The sequence below is a fragment of the Hirundo rustica genome, chromosome 13 (genome assembly GCF_015227805.2).
Source record: "Hirundo rustica isolate bHirRus1 chromosome 13, bHirRus1.pri.v3, whole genome shotgun sequence".
Classification (NCBI taxonomy): Eukaryota; Metazoa; Chordata; class Aves; order Passeriformes; family Hirundinidae; genus Hirundo; species Hirundo rustica.
The window spans coordinates 5,114,225-5,137,471 of record NC_053462.1 but is presented as its reverse complement, the minus strand read 5'-3'; the positions used below and the strand labels follow the sequence as shown (position 1 = coordinate 5,137,471).

Sequence of the window (23,247 nt, the reverse complement as noted above, 5' to 3'; positions counted from 1 at the left end):
CAAACTATTACAGTTCTGAAAAATCCTGAAATGACCACCCCTTTTTTTCTTGAATGGCTTCCTGAACAAGTCCAAGAGAGAACTAGATCCTTGTCAAGGGGCATCCAGCCTCACTGGGGGGTTTGAGAAAAGTCACTATAAAGGTACTGATCATGTACTGTTCACTGCACAGAATAACTCAGATTCTTCCTGCGTGCGTGTAACTTTCTTTACTACATTCATTATATAGGTATACTTAAATTAGACATAAAATCAAAAGAATGCCTTTTCAGGGAATGATAGAAAGCATCAGTGTGCTTATTTTATTGGCTTTGCAGGCTGGAAGTTCCCATGAAAGATTAGGTAAGATGATTTGTGCTTTTCAGTCGCAAAGCTCAGGATAAGCTAGACGTTCTCAGGACATGTTCTCAGCACTGTTCAACTTTGCTGAATGTGCAGTTCCATTGAATACTGATTACTACAGAGTTACAGCTTGCTGGCATAAAGCATTAGCATGATATTTTACTTTTTTTTCCCCAGCAGCCATTCAGTAATGGTACAAGGGAAAGAAAACAGCATTCTGAAACAAGAATCACAGAGAAAATAGGCACCTTATATAAAATACTGCCAGAAATCTTAATTTTATCAAAATGCTATTTCAGAACTGTCAGTGAGCAAATCTGTGCATGGGTTTGTTTTGTCTGAGAAAACACCCATGAAATATACAGTACTTTGTACTTTTTATGAACAAGAAAGCAATAACCTTGATTGCATGTTAAAGGAGTCCTTCCAAAAGGAAAGACTTATAATCAATGCTTTCAAGCACTGAAATGCACAACTGAATAAAACAGATGCAGAACCCAAAGCTATGAGCGGAGTTGATGAAAGCACATTGTAATTCCACATGCTCTGCTGCACAGCCAAATTACACAGACCAAACACCTCCTCACTCTCCCAGCATGGAAAGGTGGGATTTGGAACATGGCTTTTCAGACTGGTCTGGTGAAGAACCTAAAATGTGCCAGTTATTGTGCACTTCTCCAAGAAGGAACTGTCTTGAATGAGAAAGAGAATAGTGTGAAAATGTCACCTGCGAACTTCTTGAGAGTAAACGCATCTTTTTATCACTGTAATTGAATCCAAACAGGAGATAAGAGCCAAGCAACTGAACCATCAAACTGAGATGTGCATTGAGCAGACATATCTACACAGAGAATAACGTTTAGAGTACGTTGTAATGTACTTACTAGACATTTTAGAAGTCACTAGCACTCACCATAATTCATCCCATCTGTTTATCGCTTTTAAGGGTAAAAATGGTCATTCTTACAAATATTCATGTTAGTCCTTCAGCGAACAGAGGCTGCTGATGACAACTACTGCAGAAATGGCTGATGTGCTGCTTTTACACTCATGGAGCAATCATCACCCCCATTAAAACAGGCATCAGGTTTCCTTTAGTGTCTCTAACAGATTACTGCTGGTGAAGGGACCTAGTCACAGAGCTGGGATTCTGCCAGCACCAGCACTGACTGAACAGAATGAATCTATGGAGAGAGAACCTGAAAATGGATCTGTCCACCTCAACTGTTTCCATAACTTTCCACAATTACCTGTAACAACAACACCACGACTGGAAGATCTGCAAATAAAAATGGTGAATTTGCATGTTCTGATGGCTGAGGGGTGCAATTACTTGCTAAGCTGCAGTTGCTTTTACTCTTTAGTCATGTTTTTCACGTGAGGAGCAAAACAATTAACATTTGATACATTAAACATTGACGAGCACTGTGCCTAATCTGTGCAAAACTAACAGACATGGAAGGCTGAAACAGAAATCACACTATTTTAAGATGTGTTATAAAATCAAATCCTTCCCTAAATTCATTATTACAAATTTCTTATTCAGATAAAAATGAACCTTGAAATGACAGAAAACCAGATCAATTCTAATATGCTGGGCATGCTTTGTGACAGAAAAAAGTCATAAGCATCTGAATAAACATGCCAGTCTCCAGATCCTTCCAGAGCTTTTAAAAACACTACTCACTCCTCCCACGCAACGGGAGATATGAAGGATTCACAGCTTCCCAAACCAAGGTTCATTTTAACAGGTTCCTCCACATGTATTTAAAAGCCTACATACGTGAATCTGAATGAATTATGTATCTGAATGAATCTGCCTCTAGCCTCTACAGCAGACATAAAAGGGAGTGAAGTGAGTAGGATTGCTAAAGTTGCAAGAAAAATAAAACCATGGATATATCCTCTACTTCAGTCTCCTACCCTGAATGCTGTGTACTGCTGTGTGTGGAGAGGCAGCTGGCATGAGCCAAACACAGCAGGGCTTGCTGGGGTAAGCTCTAATGGCCAGCTCAGAGGGCGAGTTTTAGCTTTTACTCTGGTCGGTTCCATCTTAGCAGAGGGGATGGTGGGTCAGCTCGTAACCATGGGAGGCAGTAAAAATCCAAACAACCCCACAACAAAAGCTTCAATACTTAACAGCTTATTCTAAGATACGGAGAAACTCTGATAGTTTAATATTTCTACCATCACGTAGACAGCTTCTTCATCTGCAACTTTATTGAAAGGTGGATGTGGAACACAAGTCCTGAACTGCGCTATAAGTATTACATTACAGCTCTGGCCGCTACCATAAGGCTCTGAAGATGTAAAAAGCTTTATCAGACAGAAATCTCACAAATTCTACCTCTCAAGAACTTGTACACTAGTATATACCGTCCTCAGGGTAAGATCATAGGCATTTTATACCAGCAGTTTCACTCACTACTGAGTTAGACTCCTGAAACAAGAAGTTTCCTTGTTAAACTAAACAAAGAACATCTCTTTAAATTCATCTTTTGCTAAAGAGTCATTTGGGCAATGTCTGTTTGCTCAGTCTCATTAACATACAGTTTGATAAAAAATGAAGCTTACTACTGAACAAGACAAAATCCTGAGAAAAGGCAAAGAGGTAGGATTAATTTTGAGAAGGACATTAAAAATAATAAAAAAAAAGTGCCCAAACTACTTGGCGTGAGAAACACAGCAGCTGCACTCAGTAATCCACAGCTGATCCTTGGAAAGAATCACAAATCCACTCAACCAGCAGGCTGAGTGCATTTTATTGGCAAGAATTTAGAACAAAATGGAAATCAAATACACACTCATAATATTGGCTATTAAAAATTTTGCTTGTCTTTCATAAAGTGTGTATTATGGACTCTCTGCTTAATTCAACCATGGAATACGAAAAAATGAAACTAGAAAAATGAAATGTATGAATTTTCTAGAAAACTGTTTCATCGTCATGGACTCACGGCTGCAAGAGTTCACCCACTGAACTGGCCGCAAGTCCTGCACTTTGGCACTCTCCCAGGGAGGGGCAAGAACTGAACGTGCCACTAAGAAGCACCCAGAGGTATTTCTATCTGTCCATGGCTGAGGCACACTGCCAGAATACACAGGGAATCATCTGTACAATGTCTGTTCCTGCTGAGGCTACAGGATGCCAGTGGTAGTTCTTGCTGAAGGGAGATTGTTTTTATCCTGTTCTTACAGCAGTACTTGCTGCCAGCAGAAGCTGTCAAATCCACATATTTTCAACTTTCATACAAATCCTTCAGTATGACTTATACTGTGTTCTGAAGCCTTGAGCACACAGTGTGGTTTAGTACCAGTTCAATACAAATTTGGTAAATAACATCTTAAACACAGTCGAAAGACCTATCACTAGTTGTTTTGCTAATGATCTTTTATAGTAAACACATCTCAGAAGTTTAGCACTATAAATGCCATAAATTAGAATAAAAATGCATAAAGAATTAAATAAAGCACCCTCGTGCTGAGTTTTATTAGGTAATATTAAAGGTAATTTCTTTTTTCTCATGTTTATGGCCATTTGATCAATTTATGAGCATTTCTCAGCACTGGAGAGGGGAAGAAGGGAGAAGGGGAATATGGGAAATGAAAAATCAAAAAGGTAATATAAACTTTGCTTTCAAGGTTCCTGTCCACAGTCATGATAAAACAGCTCTATGATGACTGCTTGATTAAAAATTAATTGCTGTGGTCATTTAAAGACATGCCTTATTTAATAATTAATGTATAGGAATTAAATTGGACTATTCACTGAAGTCTTATTACAAGGTACACTTGGAAAAGATCCATGATCTTATTGTATAATTAGAGGATGGAGGAGGAATTTACTGCATCTTGGAAAAAGAATGCTTCCTGTCATATCTGATATCTGTCCTGTGCAACAACTGATCCATCTTTTTGGCTCACGACTAGCGAATACCAAATTTTAGTGTAATACTGCAGAGTGAGGTCCTTTCTATATAACACAGCTCTATCTAGTGGCTGATTAATCCAAGTGCATCCAGCAGTTGAAAAGATTAAATCATTCATGTGAAAGCCAGGAAAGCTTTAGGAAGGTGACACTTTCTTATTCTGAGCTAGTTACTCACCTTGCAGAAGCCTGGAAACACACCGGCAAAGGCAGTACTGGCACCTGAATCCTGCCTTTCCATACACTGATAAATATGATTTGGTGCAGGGTTCTCCTGGTACTGAACACTTCCCAATACAATTTGCAGGAACAAACCAGGGGCTCAAATCCCTGTTCAGACAGGATACTAAATATTGGCCTGACAAATAACCCCAGTGAAGCTGGACAGACAACAGTCCCTGTTACCAGCATGTGCTTACCCCTCCCATCAGGAACATGCCAGAATGGCTGGCTGAGCCATGGCAGGGATGGCTGGGAAGCCTGTCCATCCACTCGATTGCTGCTGGGGGAGACAGGAAGGTTTGGAGCTGCTCCCCAGCACTGGCTGGCCCTGGGTAACACTGGGATAAACACTGTGGGGTAACACACATCTCTCAGCCGGCTCAGCTGGATGCCTGTCCCTGTGGGCACGACACGTTGAACCCAAAAACCCTAAAGCCCAATGCAGAAAATGCAAGCGGCTGCTAGGTTTTTTCCCATTCTCATCATCCATCTGGGGGATATATTGGACATTAACCTGTGTCAGCTTCTAATTGAACACAGCAGAAGGAAAGCTGCTGACTTCTGTCCTGTGCAACTGAGTAATGGATTCCATCAGCATGGGGGAAAGGTCACTGCTTTTTGCTGGTAATTACTAAAGCTTCACAAAAGTGTGCCTACACTTTTCCTCAGCTCGTCAGGCCACTTATCCAGTGGAGGCTTAAGGAAATAACCAGTATTCACACAGCAGATATTTGAATAATGCTCCAATGATAATTCTGGTTAGTAACTGTATAAATAAGTATAGTTTCATCTAAACTACAGTGATCCTGCTACAGATACCAGTGTAGCAAAATTAAAATAGCAATGTGAAAGCACTGCAGGTGCAGGTGTACTTCACTGTTTTGTTGCTACTTGGTGAAATTGGACAACTCCCTTTTCCTTTGTTTTTTTTTATGTGCTTTGTCCATAGAAATTCTTCTGTTGTATGTGGATCCCATCTCTAATGCAACTTTTATGATCTACATTAATGTAAAAGTTAGAAAAGCTATAGCCGGTTAAAACTGATTAATGTTCCTCTGATCATATATCCCCTGCTTCAAGCCTCTTTTTAAATAAAAAGAAAGCCATGAGATAACCTGCTTAAGGGTTTACATTTGGGGCCCAGTTTTAGTTCCTAGTATGTGTGTTATTTTTTGTACTGTCACTACTTTTTCTGCCCCGGGCTTTTGCCAGCTGTTAGCAGGCAAATTATTGATATTAAGCAGCAGAAGTGCCATTGTAGTGTTAGCACTTAATCCAGTTTGGGGATGAGAGAAGTCCTGTAGATAGGCATTAACAGGGTGGAATCAGGAAGGCAGCTGGTCTTGGAAAGTGTCATGAAGCTGAGAGGAAATGGCAAAATTTGAATGCAGTTATTTGTGAGGAGTGGAAAAGGCCTGGAAACCAATGTTACATAACCAACAGCTGGTTCATCAGCAGATGAAGCCGAGGGTGGAGAGGATTAAAGACAGGTAGCAGGGGCTGTGAAAGGCAGCTGTGCATGCCAGATTGCTCGGGCTGGAGGCAGCAGCTGGAGCAGATCAGCTTGCCCAGGCAGAACATGGGCAGTGAGAAAAGGAAGTCTCTGCAGGACTTGAGCAAATCTGGGGAGGGTGACAGGGCAGTGGTTGCTGAGCAGATCCTGAGAGAAGGGCAGTGACTCAGCCCACCCCAGACTAAAGAGCTGCTTCCTCACCTCATTTAGGCTGTGCTGGAAAACCACCACACGTTCAGTCTGGAACATCAATCTAAGGTCAAATGAGGAAAAAACAGATACCCTGATGATTAATTGTTGCATAATTAGAGCAGAGTCTTGCATTTAAGAAAGTGAGCAGACTGCAGGTATAGAGAATGTTGATTTTTTTTTCTGTCACTATGACAACTGATTTCCTTAGTGCAGCTGGTAGAATCTTATCCAAAACTCAAGAAACTGATTAAAAGCTTATTTTTCCTGCTAATCTCATAATCTTTAATGGATAACACAGGCCTTTTCTGCCAGCAGTTTTACTTTTTGGAGGAGTGTGATCCTTTTTGTGATTTTAATAGCATTCCATCAACGTGTGATCCAATAAGAATTTCTCTGGAGTGTGCAGATGCAGTCACCTATGAAGTGTATCCAATAATTAAGCAGTTGCTCTTCCAGCATCTTGGGTCACCTGACAGGGATTTATGCTTCATTAGAGAATTCTATGCTCACAGTGTTGATTCTGTTTTGTTGAAAATCTCTTAAAATCCTAGATGTTCCTCATTAAGGCTCCAGCAGCTAGATCATGTTAGAAGTTTTAAACTGGATTAATTCCCAGGTACTGAAGACAGAAAATTGCATGGCCTTGAACTTTCCATAAGAGAAGATTCGATATCACTAGGAGAATATCCCGGTTCTTTTGATGTAAATAGGGAGCTGTAATAGCAATTTATTTGCAGTCACAATAAAAATTAACTAATCAAATGATTACAGTGACAGTGTCTCCTCTTAGTATAAACGGCTTAGATTTTGAGGATGAACTTGAATAAAATTTCACCATGTCATCATTAGCACCTGCTTGCTTCAACTCTTTGTGAAAATGTGCTGTAAAACAGAATCAGCTTGTATGATGTCCTCTTGGAGATGACATGAAAAGGCAGCCTTGTTCTATAAAGATTAATCTCTAATAATAGCACAGTAAAAGATGCAACAGCTGGTATGGATTAATATTCCTTAATATCTACTTCCATGTGATTAATAGCTGCTTAAGCCCCTACCAGTGGAAAGTGAGCAGTGGTTACTAAGCTTTACTAAATGTACTGTTTATAATTTTTTTAAAAGAATAGGAATTTTAATGTTTTCCATTTTTTATTTCCGGTGGCCTCCCCAATTTGCTGTTGCAGATCATATATTAAAAATTTTCTTTCACAAAAAAAGGAGCAATGAGTTATTCAAGGGTTCGTTCTCTATTATACCCAAGACTGTTCCTAATACAATCATTAGCACATTCATCCTAATACAATACAATCATTAACTTCTATGTTGGTTTATTTCTTAGTGTATCTTACAGAGATTGACAGGTGAAGAGGAACACATTTGGTTTTAGGCTTGATGCTCACAATAAGTAATAAATATCTTTGTCCAGTTTTACATTGCTGGAGGTGATTTTTGTGTTGTATTTTTGCAAATGTAAAATCTTTTTCACTTTGGAACTGAAGAGTAAAGGGTAAATTCCAAAGCTTTTAAAAGATTTATTCAGCATGTGATTAGCTGGATCAGTACTCAGAGCCTAGGGTTTGCTGTTGTGAAATTACATCTTAATCACTTAATAATTTACCTATGTTTTATTAAAGTGAGTCTCCTAAATACTTTCAATTATAGACATGGATTTGCTCATAAAACTGAAGACTGCAAATCCAGGTGGGAATCAGGTGTACTGCTCATGAGCTGACAAGTTTTTTCCATTTAATGTCTATTAAATTCAGCAGCCAGGTGTGTTCCCCAGAGCTAGAATAGCACTGTTGAGGGAGTGCTGCAGAACAGGGAGAGGTGTAGTTCCTCTCCCTCAGAGTTTGCTCCTAGACAGAGATATCTCAGGTAGGGACTGTGTGGACCAGAGGTATTATAGGGGGGAATTTAGGTGAAATTATATTGCTGCCTTTTAGTCAGAACAATAGTCTTCACCAAGATGTTCTACAGCTTAGCTGCAAGTTGTACAGAAGGGGGTAAGTCAGCTTGAGCTCATTAGTTTTGGAAAATAGTTTTTTATCATTTGTGATTTTTTTAGCTTGACACTTAGTATGCCAAGTTGAGAATCTTGATTTTGTTGTTGAATTTTGTACACGCCTTTGTATTTAGTTCTGATTTCACAATTCTGTTGATCCATGCTTACAAAATCCTGATTCTTCTCATTCCCAGAAGCAGATCAGACTTTTTTTTTTAAATTATTTGTCAAGCTTCGGTTTAAACAGAGCAGTTGAAAGGTGAAAAATTAGCATGTTTTCCTAAACCACTAGCTCTGAGCACTGAAACACTGACACGAGATGACCTGACGTGCCTTCACCAAACACGAGTAAGTCTGGCTGTTCAGCGGTGCCTTTCGTCCTCAGAGAGTCCCGAACTGTTGTATCAACCTTCTGTCTTCAGAGGAGTTAGTTTACCAGAGAAATGCCTCCACCTTCTCAGAAGGGTCTTGACACATTTTTGTTCTGTTTTAATGGCGGTTCTGCTGGTAAATAGTGCTGCATGTAGATCTTCTGGTAAGCCAAAAAGCTGGGAGAAAGAGGATCCCTGCAGGACCCAGGGGCAGCCAGGCTCAGTACCACACCCATCTCGTCTGAAAGCATTCTTTGGTTTTGGTTCCTCCACATAACCACAATGATGACCCCATGGCCCAGGCTGCCTGATCTCTGCTGTTCTCCTCTCGGTACCTGCTCAGTGCCTGGGGGCTGTGAGCAGCTGAGGCTGGCAGTGGAGATTAGCCATGAGGGGGTATGGATCCTGATCCTTTTGGGCCTCGGGAGATGCACACAGCTCCTGACAGCCCTCCTGAGAAGCAGAGCTGGGGGTGGCTGTGTTCCAGGAGCTCGGGATTACTGGTGCATTTGTGCATTTCATTCAGGAAATAGCGGAAGGGGAATAACTGGCTTGTTGGAAATGGCTGGCCCAGAGCGTTTGTCATTAGTGTCCCACTCCAGTCCGTGGCCTAGTTAATTTTAATCATTACTTCCCTCTCCCATAATAAATCCTATGGTATAAACGCTTTGCTGTTGCTAAAGCTTTAGTAGTTGGAATAAATAAACCCGCTAATGCAATCTCTGATCTTTCTGACATTCACCTGCGTTGCTCAGTGGGATTTCTAAATGTTTTTTTCATTTGAATTACAGATGTTCTGAAGTAATGTTTTTCAAGCACTGAGGGAGAGCGTTGTTGCCCTTATTTGGTATAACAGCATATTAGGAGGAAGGCACAAGGGCACTTGAATTTACTTGAAACTACTTGAATTTAAGCTGTTAGTGCAATTTTTCATCCTCTCTGGCTACTGAGGGGGTCTCTGTTAGTCCCTTTGAGATACAAGCCCTTGGAGGATGCCTTGGAGACACCAGGAACAGGTGTGTGAATTCAGGCACCTGACCAAGCATTTAAAAATTCTTTTGTTAGAAAATAAAGTGAACTGGTCCCCACAAAGCCCTGTTAATCTTATGGGTCTAATTAGCGAACTCTGCCTGAATCAAGAGCTAGAGCAAGTCATCTTGCTGTCACCTTGATTTTTTTTTTCCTCTAAAAGAAAACAGAAGCTATGAAAATTTCATGGCCTGAAGATATTGGAGGGGGGGTTGGTATTTAACTTGGTCAAATAGCTTTGATTTTCAAATAATTGTCATGTTGAGAAGGTAAAATATTCTACTAATATTAAATTTTCACTAGTTTATACGTTACTATGACTCTACCGCTCTTCAGAGTGTTGAAACAGGCAAGTGCTTTTGTTTTCTGTGCACAGACACACAAAACATCAAATGCATTTTGCTGTTTTGCTGGAATACTACTTCATTTAGAGCAGATTTGAGTAATTTAGAATGAAAATATACTAGTAAAACATTTCTCTGTCAACCTGTGTTATGGTTGCAGAAATGCTAAATTAAACATGAGTTGAAAGGAACATGAAAACTGGGCTGCAAACGTATTTAATTCCTGTACATGAAATAAGGAAGCTGTGTTCAAGCTGCTTTCTGGAGCAATATGTAGAGAAACAGGTAGAGCTTGAATGAGGGAGTGTGTTTGCAGCTAAAGCTTTCGGTGGTCAGAATTACCTAACATGGAGGGTCCAGGAGTATTGACAGGCCCCCAGTTCATGTATTCTAATCATTCTAAAGGAGCAGTGATTTCCAGGCTTTCTGGCAAAGTTACACAACATTCAAAGCTAATTTCTTAGAACTGTTGTGTGGACTTAACCTTAAGTAGTGTTTAAAATACACATTATATATTGTTGTTGGCTATATGCAGCAGATATGAGTCCTTTTCCCCTGATACAATCCACTATGCTGACCATGAAATGTTTCTTTTTCAATGCTTTCTGAGTCTTGCTTTACTCTGCTGCCTATGTTATTCATCTCATTTTTAATTCTTTAGATTAAAAGAATCTCAATCACTTGTAGAAGTAATTTTAGCAATACAGAGTCTGAAATGAAAAAGCACCAGAAAGGTTTTACTCTCTAAGGCAGTGGCTGATTTTTCAAATTTAGGACTAGAAAGCAGTAAGTACTCCAATCCACAGCCTTCATTGCAAGATCAACTAACCTACTACTGCTACATGAGACATGAACTAATATCACTTTCCAGAAAAATTGTTTTATCTTTTGTTTATCCATACTTGTGTTTTCTAGGCCTCTCATAATCACATTCTGCATCACCTGCTACTGTAAAATGATCCACCTCAGAAACACTCTAACATGCATTTGTTGTTCTCTGTGTCTGAAAGTCAGACTGAGATTTTTCAGTATTCACGAGCATTTGTTTCAGTTTGTAGTTAAGTATCCACCCTTGACAGATTCCTTCAACAAAACTACACTCAAAGTGAAAACGGCTCAAAGCTTTCTGCTCTGATTTTTCTCTATTCAGAGCTGCATTAGGCTTATTTGAGTCTGCCATTGAATAGATGCTGTAAGCAAGAACTAGCAAGAGGGGCAGCATGGACCAAGCAGCTATGGCAGATGTTATTTGTGTGAGACTAGGTGGAATTCATGTTGGAACACCAGCAGCAAAACAGTTGCAAAAGCCACAAATGCACGCAAGGCCCACAGTTGCCAGAAGTGAATGTAATGAAAGAATAGCAGCAAAATGCTGAAAAGCAAAACCATGATCCCATACCTCACAAGGTGACTCTGACACTCAGTCAGGAGTCATGTCACGTACGTGCCCAGCTGGGGGACAGGCTGCACTGGCTGCAGACTTGGGGGGTAATGCAGCATTGGCCAGACATACAGATGTTCTATGAGATGCTCCTCGTAAGTAACAGCTACCATCAGTTTTAAGAATTTGCCAAACATTTGGGCTTCAACTAAAAAAGCTCCCACAAAACTCATGACATTCACCTTGCTGAAAGCCACCATGACATCGCAGTTGTGGGTAGGCAGCCCCTGGGGTAGAGGTACATGAGGCTTTAACAGCGATACAGACAAGAGGTCTTGTCACTGATTCCATGCTCCTCTCCTGTCTTGAGCAGCAAGCTTCCATGCCTTTGTGGTAACTTTTCCTCCATGCTACAGATCAGATATTACTCACTGAATGCACACACCAGCTGCTTCAGTTGGACGTCTGCAATGCACTGACTTGTAGGGACAGGGCTTACTGCAATGCCACGTGCCTGACTATGCTGCATGAGTCATTGCTGCGGAACAGAGACGCGAGTCCTTAGGAACAATTCCTGACAACAGAGAGATTCCTAAAAGCTACACCTTGCAGTGTCTGTCTTGGGAAGAAACAGGATGTCAAGAAAAAGGTCACGGACGTGCCAAGGAGAACCTTTTGGTCCTACATCTCAAATTGGACAAATCCTCTCCTATACTCTATACTCCTCCTTTGGAGGGTGTGTCACAGCAAAACTAAAGCCTTGTAACTCACTTGGCCAATTGTGCATCCTGCTTAGGGTGTTAAAGGATTTATTTCCAATTCCTATTCAGATCAGCTGGTGCTGTCTAACACATTCTATATTATAGGTGTTTTTCACAATGCTCTTATCCAGGCTGTTGAAGGACATTGCGACATCCAATCAACACTAAAGCGCCTCAGTGTTGATCCAGCAGGGCAGGGAAGTGACAGAGCCTGCAGAATGCTCTCAGGAGAAAGGATTTGTCAAAACGGGACAAAGTTGTACACCCTACTACAACATATTTCAGTTTCTCTTAAGAAAACAGCTACTCTGATAGAAATTATTCCAATCTGACATTTTCCTTCAGTCATTACAGAGAAGAGCACAGGCTGTGTTGCTGTATCTCGCTTTGGGAGCTTGCTAAATAGAGTCTTTGTTCATTTGAAAAGGGGCAACTGATAACCTCCTTGGCCTGTTCTTCAGATATAAGTCTGCTTCTATTCCCCCTGAAAGTCTGCCTGTGATAAAAGTTTAATTATTGCCCAGTTATTTTTTGAACATTGAGGAAGACATAAAACCTATTCTGATGTACTCAGAAATTAATTTTATTATGTCCCAGTTATTTTCTCATTTCCATCATTCGAGCGACTGCCCAAAATGTAAAAAAATACACCACTTTTATCTCTTGAGCCATTGACTAAAATATTGGCACATCTTAACCACAGCAGAAATTTGGGGGGAAAAATTTGAAACTCAAAGGGAACAAGTATGAAAATTACTTCACTGTTACCAAAGGACCTGTTTAACCATAACTGCAATATTAACTAGTTGCAGAAAACGTCCAAGTATACCTATGACCATTGTAAACCTAAACTATCAAAAGGTATGCAATTTGAAGGAATCACAGCTGCTTGACTAATATTTTAGAAGCAGAAACTGAATTCATCCTGTTAGTCTTTTTTTCCTATCTGAAGTATGATAGATATGCTAAGTATGATAGTATGATAAGAGCACACAAAACATACAATTTCATATTAACAACTGCAACTCACTTCAAGGGATTTCGCACCAATTTTCAAGCTTCATTAACAAATAGTAAGACAGATCAAAGCAGTGACTTAAAGAGGAGACAAAATTGGTTTTCTGCCAAGAAGCTTCATTCTCTCTGATCTAAGTGAATGTATTCATTACAGGTTTGTCTGGTCACTTACAAAATATAGGACTAGTTATTTGCCTTAGTCTGAAGGTCTAATAATATTTTCTCCTTTGTAATCCATGGAAGTTTTTCCAGTATATCACTGGGTAATACTGCACTACCTTAAAGATATTACAAAGATCCATTATACTTTCTATAGCAGGGCTATTGAGATTTTTAAAGTTTTCTACTGTGCTTAGATAAAATATTCTGTAAATTTTTTGTTAGGCGTTACTGTAATTTCTTGTACCACATCTGATAGCCAGGAAGGAGACAGTGATAAAATACATTAGTGGCTCTATAAAAGCTTAAATCTGAGCATCTGGAAGGCTTGTACTGAATATACCCTTATACAGATAATCACAGAGAATTTACAAGCATAGAAGAATTATAGGCAAAGAGAAATAAATGCAGAGTAAAGCTGTTTCAATAAAATGGTTTCCTCTTCATAGACCAGAAAATGAGTCATAGTAGGTCCATCTTAAAGATATTTAGATCAACTCAATGGAGATAGCAAGCAGAGATGAAAGCATTGTTCAGTACTTGAAAAGTAATTTGAAGTAATTCCCATTAGTGGGAAAGACAGAGCAGTGATGGGCATCCAGATAAGCTGCTTTTTTTGTTAATAAACGGAGATGTTTACAAGACACAAAACCAAAACACAGACACACAAGGACACTCCTTTCTTAAACATTACAGATTTTACATTTCATTTAGTGCATTCTCTGCTGAGGTAGAGAATTACACCTATAATTGCACAGCAAGTAGCAACAGCTGGTTTTGTAAAACTGCTCAGGAAATAAAATTTTATCTTTCTCTACAGCACTGTTGTCAAAATTACGGTACTACACAGGAAAGCTAGGCAGAGTAAAAAGCTAAGCAGGATACATTTTTAGTAGTCTTGGTATACAGCACCACTCCAGTAAAAACTTCAAGTTAAAATCATGGGCCAGGACCACACACTGTTGCACATTCCTCAGCAAAAAGCAAGAGTGAGATTGGCAAAAGGGGAAAAGATTAGAGTAGCAGGTGAAATTTTCATTATAAACCTCAATGCTTGGCTACATCACATGGCTTTAACCATTTCCTGCATAGGTTTTCCAGACGTACCCCAAAGCACTACAAGGCACACACATTCAAGACCAGTTTCAATTCCCATTTTTAGCTGTATCATTAGCAAAAATTAATATTCAACACTCTCAAGCACAATAATGCCCAGTTTCCTGCCTTGAGATGTGCTGAGTCCCAGAGATGAGCACTTCACCTGCCTGGATGATGACAGTGTGCTACTGACATCAGAGAGCCAACCTAAATCATTTCTGGCAGAAGTAACACTCACGGACTATTAAATAAGCATAAAAATCTAGCTTTTTACTCAACTCTAACTTTTTTCACAAAAGGTAAAGTTTCTCTTTCTGAAATGAACAATAAAGGAAATAAACACCAAAAGAATTAGGAAGACTAGAATAAGCAAGCCACAAAAGAAATTTTCAGCTTTTGAAAGACAACATTTTCTCACAATAAGTAGTCAAGAAAAACCAAACCCGAACTATGTTCCTTCTACCTTCATTTGACTAGTCTTTCCCATAGTTTGCCTGGGTATTTTACTTTGACTTTATTCCATCCAAGAAGTAAAATGCTGTATGCTTTGCAGTATCAAAGCAGGCTTGAGGACATTTTAAAGGGGAAATACTTTTCAACTTCCTTTATCATTACTTCTTTCTATTACTCAATAAATAAAGTTAGTACTTGCAGCCTATGAAGCTAGAAGTCATCTGGGGGATAAAGCAAGCAATACACAGTGATTCATGAAATTCAGAATTCTTGAAGGACAGCCTGGTATGTCAGGAGGCACCCAGGACACAACTGTGCAGGTCATGGGCAAAGTCACCCAAAGTAACACTTGCCAAGCATTAGCTGACATTCCATTTTGCCACTTGGCCTCACATCCATCTTCCCACACAGGGGAAGAAAAAATGAACTCACTGCAAACACCTTCTGGTGTGATTCCAAATGTTTAGGTTTGGCCCTGGTGCCAAGGAAATTACAGCTGAAGCATTTTTTTTTTCCATCTAGCACTCATTGTCTGTAATTGGGCCTGTAATACAGGTATTACATGCAGCCTGACAATCTCTAGAGAGAAGGGCCAGGGTCCACAGTCAGGACACAAAAACAATCACTGTAAATCTGTAAATGGCTTTATACTGAGATGGTGCTTGGAATTCCCCTGGTGATGGCCCATGACCATCAGTCTCTGCTGAAGAAGTCCCCCAAACACAGATGGATTCTCTCTTGCAATCACATATGACTACAACCAATATTGCACATAGTATAGAACAATCCTCTTAGAGAAGGAAACATTTTAATACAGACTTAGCTGCCTGTGTGGCATTCTTCTCTCAGTTTATATTCCTTCAAACTTCCTTTCACCCCTTTAGTTAGAATCTGACTCTAACACTGTGATGACAATCAGCAGAAACTGGAATTAAGAGGGTTGCAGGGGTTCCAAGAGGAGACAAAAACTATTTCTCATTATTTGTGGAGAATCAGTTTGAAGCAGGTCAGTTGAGCTGTAATCTAAGTAATCCTGAGCTAAAGTTAGTCTACATTTGTTGTAAAAAGAATCTATCAATCTATGGACAAAATAGGTACATAAATTCTCTTAATAGCTTCAAAAGAGTTAAGAAATTAATTCCTACTATTCATTTACTACATGCAAACTTATGATAACAACAGTGAGCTCATCCATTATAAAACAGTTACCCATGTCTTCTTTCTCCTGCCTTGCCTCTTCATTCGTAACCTACACAGCAAACACTCTAACCACAGATTGTGTTTCTCACAGAATCTGTCATCTATAGCTCAGTGAATCACATCAAAATCTTGTATAAATCCTACCAGTCTTCACATTTACTGCATCTAAACTGGTGATGAACACTGAGTACCAACAGTCATCAAAAGGTGATTTTGAGTATGGACGGGAATAATTACAGGCTAACCCAGTACAGTGACACTTAACCCAAAGATCCTTAAGACAGGAACTCATGAAAGAACTCCTGGAACAGGAATAAGATTAATTGCTAGAACCAGTGTAATGAACACAACTGATCCGTCTGAGACTTAAACAAGCACAAAGGGAATACTTCTCATTTATAACAGTACCAGCTGTTAAAAGCAAGAGGGCCAAACAGTGCCTCCAGCTGTTAACCTCTGGCTGTACTATTTGGGTAATTGCAGACTTACCCTCTGTGATCCAGATGCTGAGCCTTTAAATGAAGTGCGTTTGAAGGAGCCACTCATCCTCCGTAAGGAACCTGTGAACTTTCCTTTCTTAATCCCCTCCATAATGGAACTAGAACCCCAGTATCAAAGAAAACTCTGATTTCAGTCACCTAGTGTGAGCAGGTTTTTCCTGAGGTCAACAATCAATAAGTTACAGCTTAAATAAAAAGTTAGACAAATGCATTGAACAGAATCAAAGCCAAATGATGAGGCTCCTGTCCTGATATGGACCCTGTCACAAGTGTTACCAGCAGCCAGCCAAGCAGAAAAAAAAGGCAATCCACTGATAGCAACTGCTGGCCCCCTCCCTCTTCTCTACTGACTCTATAATCAGGCTTAATGCACACAGCTTCTGCAAGCTATGGTTTTTAATGGACAGAGATTTAATAAATGGTGATTGAAGGTAAATCTACTTTAGAAGCAGCAGCCCGAAAGGTTTTTATTTGTGCAAAGCACAAGGCAGTCAGCTGGAAATTGTTTTGGTATCAGTAGAAAGGCACATGAAAAGAGCAGATGGTCCTCAGCAGACCATGGGTTAGAGGCCTGGTGGAGCCCTAAAGGATAACTGCTGATGGCAAGTGTGCCTACACCAGGCCCTGGGATGAGAGTGAAAAGGTTTTAAAAGCAAACAACCCGTAAGATCACCAGTTAGATTCTAAATAATTAGGGAATGAGGGTAGATAAGGTGTGGTGTGTCTTACCTTCATGAATCCTGTACTATTCAGCCTGAAATACGCAGAGTGAGAACAAAAGGAGGTAGTTAGGAGAGGGCAAACAAGAAATGAGGATGAGACAAGGTGGTTTAAAAAAGCAACAAAGTAATTATTAACTAGGAAATATCTAGCTGGCCTACAAGACATCAGCCAGGAATTTGTTACACAGTCTGGTCTAGAAAAAGACAATGGATGAGAGCACTGAGAAAACAGAGATCCAGTTCAGAAAAATACACAGGGACAGCCGATTTGTAATGTGAGGTTAAGTCAGAACCACAAACTTAGAGGATTTTTTTAGAGAGCCATACTTTTCTCTTTATTGTATCTTTTTAGGTTCATCTCTTTGTGCCTCAGTAAAGTTGGCAGAGGTGCCTGCTTGCAGCTGGTTAGAGGAGGCACAAAAACTCTGCAGAAAAGCTAAAACAAAACAATGTGGAGGAGACTGATCCACAGAGATGCACCAAATTTGTTATTCTGGTCAGCAAAGAACAAAAATAGGGACATACCCTTCAGAAAGCAGAAATTTAGAAAACAAATCTATTCTTCAAAACACAGTGTAGAATGCCAATAAGGAGTGAACTCAATTAACTTAGTCCCTTTGAACCTGTGATTCTAAGACATCTGAGCTCCCTGTAACTGTTCTTGGTGCATTTTAAGGACCACTATGGATTTTTACAAGTCATCAATACCAAAGGGACATTTGCATTCAAGAGCCAGATGAAAGCAATCAGCGCAGCAGAAGCTGCTGACTACAAACCCCAGCTGAAAAATCAGGCAAGTAAGCGGATGCTCTTGTCCCCACTGTGTTTATATAAGGCTTCATGGGCCATTTCCACTAGATTGGGAAACAGAGACACACACCACGCTGGCACTTTCAACAGCTCTTGATCGAGAAGCACAAGTTTAATAGATTTTCCAAAAGAGCTTGTGGTTTCAAGAGTGTAGTCTCACATTAGGGAGCCTTTTAAACAAATGTTATTATGAAGGCTCCTGTCTCATGTTGGAGTTTGCTGCTTCATCGGTTGAGCTGATTCAATGGTTTGTGTGGCCTGGATCAGATCTGTGTATCCACGTGGTCTAAATCAGCACAGCGGGAGGAAAAGCACAGTAACCTCTTGCCACAGGATACTGTTGGACAACAAACAAGTATTTGGCACAGTATGGAAGTGAAAGACCATTAAACTGGTTCTGAAATGGGACAATTCATGACTTGAAATGACACAGCTGTCATCATCCTCCATGTTTTGTAATGAAATCAAATTGGTCAAACTCTGATTATGAAAAAACCAAGAGCATACACTCTCATAAAGGAGCAAGCAGAGTGCAGGCAACACTCTGCAAACTCCCCATCAAGGCCCTTGACAGCCTCTCTCTGGGAAAAGCAGGAGGCACCCATTTCAAAGTGCACAGAAGTAACACACTAAGAACTTACACATCTTATAGACACCACACCATGGGAATTTAATATCTGGAGTCACGAACAAATCCATGTGCCAAAGGCCCTACCACAACATGCTTTTAAAAAGTGGATAGTCTGGTTAGAGACAACTGTAGTTGTTTCAGTCCATAGGAAAAAAGCAAAACAACATTGTTCTTGTTGTTCAGAGCTGTATTCTATGACATCACATCAGAGATATTTGATGTTAGTTTAAAACAAAAAGCAATAGATTTAGAGCTTTGATCTGTAGTCCATCATGACAGTGAAAATGTTTCCATTCACCCTAGTAGTTAAACTAAATATGGAAAGCAGCAATCTGTAATCCAATGAACCTTATTTACACTGACAGGAAGAAGTAAGATGGGCTTAGACCTCTGTAAAGACCTACATGTACAAGACATGTAGAATTAGACCTTCATTCACTTTGCATTTAATATGAGTAGTAAACTAAACACAAGTTTCTTTCATAGGCAATATATTATTAAAAAACAAACAACACTTTTTAAAAATGGGATGTCTTAAAATAATTTTTTTATAAAAAAAGAATGCTGGTTTGATGTCCTTTGACATTTGTGATACAATATAAAAATTTCAAGAGTTGTGTTTAACTGAAAAACCAGCCTAGGGTCCATTATACACTTAAGAGTTCCTGACTCTTCATTCTGCCCTCCTGAAGCAAAGCACAGACAGAATATTGCTCAGTGCTGGTTACCTACCATGAGAATAAGCACTCTGGAGGTCACTGGGGACTGCTGGCTGAAGAGTCAACTTCTTCTGTAAACTGCATATCCTCAAAGCACTGCTGCAGCAACCTAGGCAAGAGCATATTTGGATTAAAAATGTAACAGTTTACATAAAAACTCAGCAAGTGACTGGCAGGTGACAGCTGGAGGGAAGAAGTTCCATGCAGTCAATTCTACACCTAAACTCAGAGGAAGACTGTGAGCCACTTCATGGTACTTTTACTTCAGCATTTTCTGTTTCTCCATTCTAGAGCCTTTCTTACTTAGCAACTGTCTGCCTCCTCTCTCTTGCAGGGAGAACAAAAAGTTTGAAGAAAAATTAAAACAGTTCATGAGAAGCAGACAGAAAAGATAAACAAATAACCTCTCTTTGTGCCAGTGGGCCTGTAAATTGGTGCCCATGTGAGAAATATGAGAAATAGTCTGTACTGATCATATGAACAACAAACCCCATGCTAGTAAATAACAAAACATATGCAACTAATCTTATATCAAAAACCTGCCAAGGGAGTAGAAACCCACCAGGTCACACTGGAGGTGATCAACCGTCAGCTTCCCTAGATTTGTAGAATTGTAGGAAAAAAAAAGTTGGAGCAACTTGTGAAGCTCACCTATCTAACCTCCCATTCAAAGGAGAGACAACCTGGAAGTTGGGTCAAGTGGTCAAGGGCTTTGCCCAGCTGAATGCTGCAAACCTCCAAGGCCAGTGTTTCCAGTCCTCTGGGTAAGTGCTACAGTACTCCACCATTCCCCTACTGAGAGGATTGTTTTCATTATGTCCCTGTGGAATTTCCCTTGCTGCACTGGTTCTTCCTTCTGCACTTATGAGAAGAATCTGGCTCCATCCTTCCTGTTAACACTTCCTTACTTAGTGGAAGACTGCAACTTAATTCTTCCTTAGCCCCCCTCTCCCCAGGGGAACAAGCTCTTCCAGCCTATCTTTACATCTGGGGCTTCCATACTCCAACCACCCTCATCCCAAGGGTCCCTACAAAGATATTTGTCAATCCTGTACTATGGGGCTCCCGAAATAAAGACAGCACTCCAGATGCAAACTCTAAGTGCTAATCAGAGGGAACAAACATTTCCCTCTCACTGAGACAGCCTTCATCGCTGCAAGGGCCCTCTGCTGGCTCACCTTCACCTGCTGCTCCCTGGGATTCCACGTCCTACTAACACAGAGGCTTTGCATTTGCCTTAGTAAACTTTCATTAAGTTTGTGTTGGTCAATTCCTTCAGCTCGTTGGAGAAACAGCCTCCAGCTGTGCTCCCCATGGTAAAGCTGCACATTTCCTACAGGTGCACTCTAGCCCATTTTCCAGGGTATCAAAGATGCTACACTACATTGGCCCACTCTTTATCATATTTTACCTAAAAAGACATATTCAAACTGAAAATTAAAACCAAAAAACGTTGTTCATCTTAGCAGTTTAGAATGTGCTGAATCAAAGCAGAAACAGATAACTTTAGAGTTTGAATTTGTGATAGAGGGTGTTCCTTAGATCCTGCTTTATTACAGCATCCTCAGACATCAGAAGAGTTTTACAGCAGGCAGAAGCCCACTGAACAGCCAGCTGGCAACTTCTTGCACACACAGGGCTAGCTGCCAGCTGTTTAACCATTTTCCATGTGGTTACATGATCACTGGTATTAACATTTGAGCAATTGTGCTTCAATGGGCTTCACCTGACCACAGAACACCATGGTGAGTTCTTCTCTTGGAGCTCTGTGGCTCCTTTCCCCTTTCTGAGTACATTAAAGGCTTGTACAGGCAGCACGCAGCAATTTAAAGCACAATCAGCGTCCATCTCAGTGAGCAGGCGTCACATTAGAAATGGAAATGAAGACCTCACATCACAGAAAATGGCACTGGGAGAGCATTTTTACAGGAAAATTTGACCAGCACTGCACTTTTGACATTCAAACAGTATCACAAGAAGCTCTGACTACTATTACCAGGGACTTAATCTCTGATTAATAGAACTGAGTTATTTGCTTTCTTTCCCTGGTTTGAAACTACCTGGGATGGAAAAAAAGCAATATGAAAAAATGATGGTTGAGAACAGCACAAAGTGTTATGTGCATTCATCTGTCCCTGCCCAAAATAGACAGTGTATTATACTTAGATTACACTGCCTAGAACTTGGTAGCCATTTCTGCAGCACTTCCCATCTTAGCGTTCAAGTGACTTGAACATTAAAAACCTGAATTTCAGCAGCCTTGGGAGGCAAGGAAGCACTCTCCTCTCTAACAAATAAGGGAGTGGCTGAGATCTGGGTGAGGCACAAAGCATGAACCTCCAGATGTGATGAACACCTTTTTTCTTTTTGGTTGGGTTCTGGTTTCCTCCCCTCCGCCACAGTTGGATGGCAGGGTGGATTTCCAGGAGAAAACCAGCCACGGCTCCCAGCTTGTCTGGGCTGCACATTTCCTCATCCATGAATTGCTCATGCACTAGCTGGGGACGGGCACTAAGTATGAGGAAGGCATTAAATAATACTTCCCATAGAAAGGATAACAGACCCAAACTTCACACATCAATATAATTTTCTGCTTGTGCTCTCTTTCTCTTTTTCTTCCTATAAATATTACCAAGAGTAGAACTAGAATTCCAACATAATTTTACAGATAATGAACAGTATAATTGGTTAAAGGCTCCAATATTGATAAGACACTCACTAATTTTGCTTGCTTAAGCTCAGACAGTTCCTGACCTAATTTTGAAAAATGCTGAAAAAGCAACAGCTCCTATAATAGCAAATGGAAGCTGCCACTTTTCTCCAATTCAGGTTCTTGTTGCCTCAAATGACTTTTCAAAAACTGAAGCAGATAGAGACCTATCTTGTCCAGCATAGAAGAGTATCTAAATCGATCTTGGCTTTTATGGGGATCTAGCCCATGGTTAATGGGTATTTCTGAAAACTCTGGCCTCAATGATATATTATATTCCATGTCCCCATGTACAATAATTTACTTCACATGCAAATTTCCTCCTACTGGAATTAGGAGCTTAGAGACAGCTCCCTGCTGCTCTCAGAGAGGCAGAGCTGAAACCAGGACACTGGATTCCTTCACTACAGGATCACATTCACCTTCCAACCAAGCGGAAGGAGCTGGTGGCACATTTAGAATCACTTGTGAGCAGGCTGACACATCAGGCCCTTGTCTCATCCTAGGGCTCTGCAAATTCCAAGCTAAGAAAAGAAAATTGATTTGTTGACTTGAAGTTCTTTGAAACATGGGGGAGGTAAAACCTGAATTCTAAAAACTAGGACTATGAATATAATAATAAGAAAATATTGTATGGAGATGGGACTTCATGACTGTTTTAGATACACTAAAACAGAATAAGCAAATTGTTATTCTGGATACAAAGCTAAGCCTCTAAAAACATTCTACGATTTCACTTCTACTTTAAGAATAACGACAACAAATTAATAACAATGATGTTCAGTCTTGGCATATTCAGAAGTGACTTTCCTTTTAGACAGATAGAAAACCATAACTCTTTCCAGTCCTCACATTCGTAGTAATAAAATAAATTAGATGACAGAAAGGATTACACTGCACTTTATGTGATTATTTTACAAACCAGCTTTGCTGAATCTTTTCCCATTTTCTATGCATCATCAGCCCTGAGAAAGGACTTCTCACTGGTCTCAGACTTGTCTATGTGACAAGGCACTTCCTTGCACTAAAGTAAAACACCTGCTAACCTAGACTGACAAACAGTATAAAGTACTGACAGACAATTCACCCCACATGACCCTAATGATCAGTTTGTCTGAATAATCAGGTCATGATCTTTTCTTC

General features: G+C 40.1%; 1 protein-coding gene across 1 annotated transcript in view; it reads right to left on the bottom strand.

The window, feature by feature from the left end:
* TRPM1 (transient receptor potential cation channel subfamily M member 1) overlaps positions 1-23,247 on the bottom strand; it is a 121,366-nt gene that overhangs the window by 55,527 nt on the left and 42,592 nt on the right. The window contains exons 4-5 of the mRNA XM_040077202.2: positions 19,408-19,503; positions 17,242-17,266 (exon numbers count right to left, since the gene is read on the bottom strand). Coding sequence (XP_039933136.1) covers positions 17,242-17,247 — 6 coding nt within the window. The 5' untranslated portion in view covers positions 17,248-17,266; positions 19,408-19,503. The remainder of the gene's footprint in view (positions 1-17,241; positions 17,267-19,407; positions 19,504-23,247) is intronic.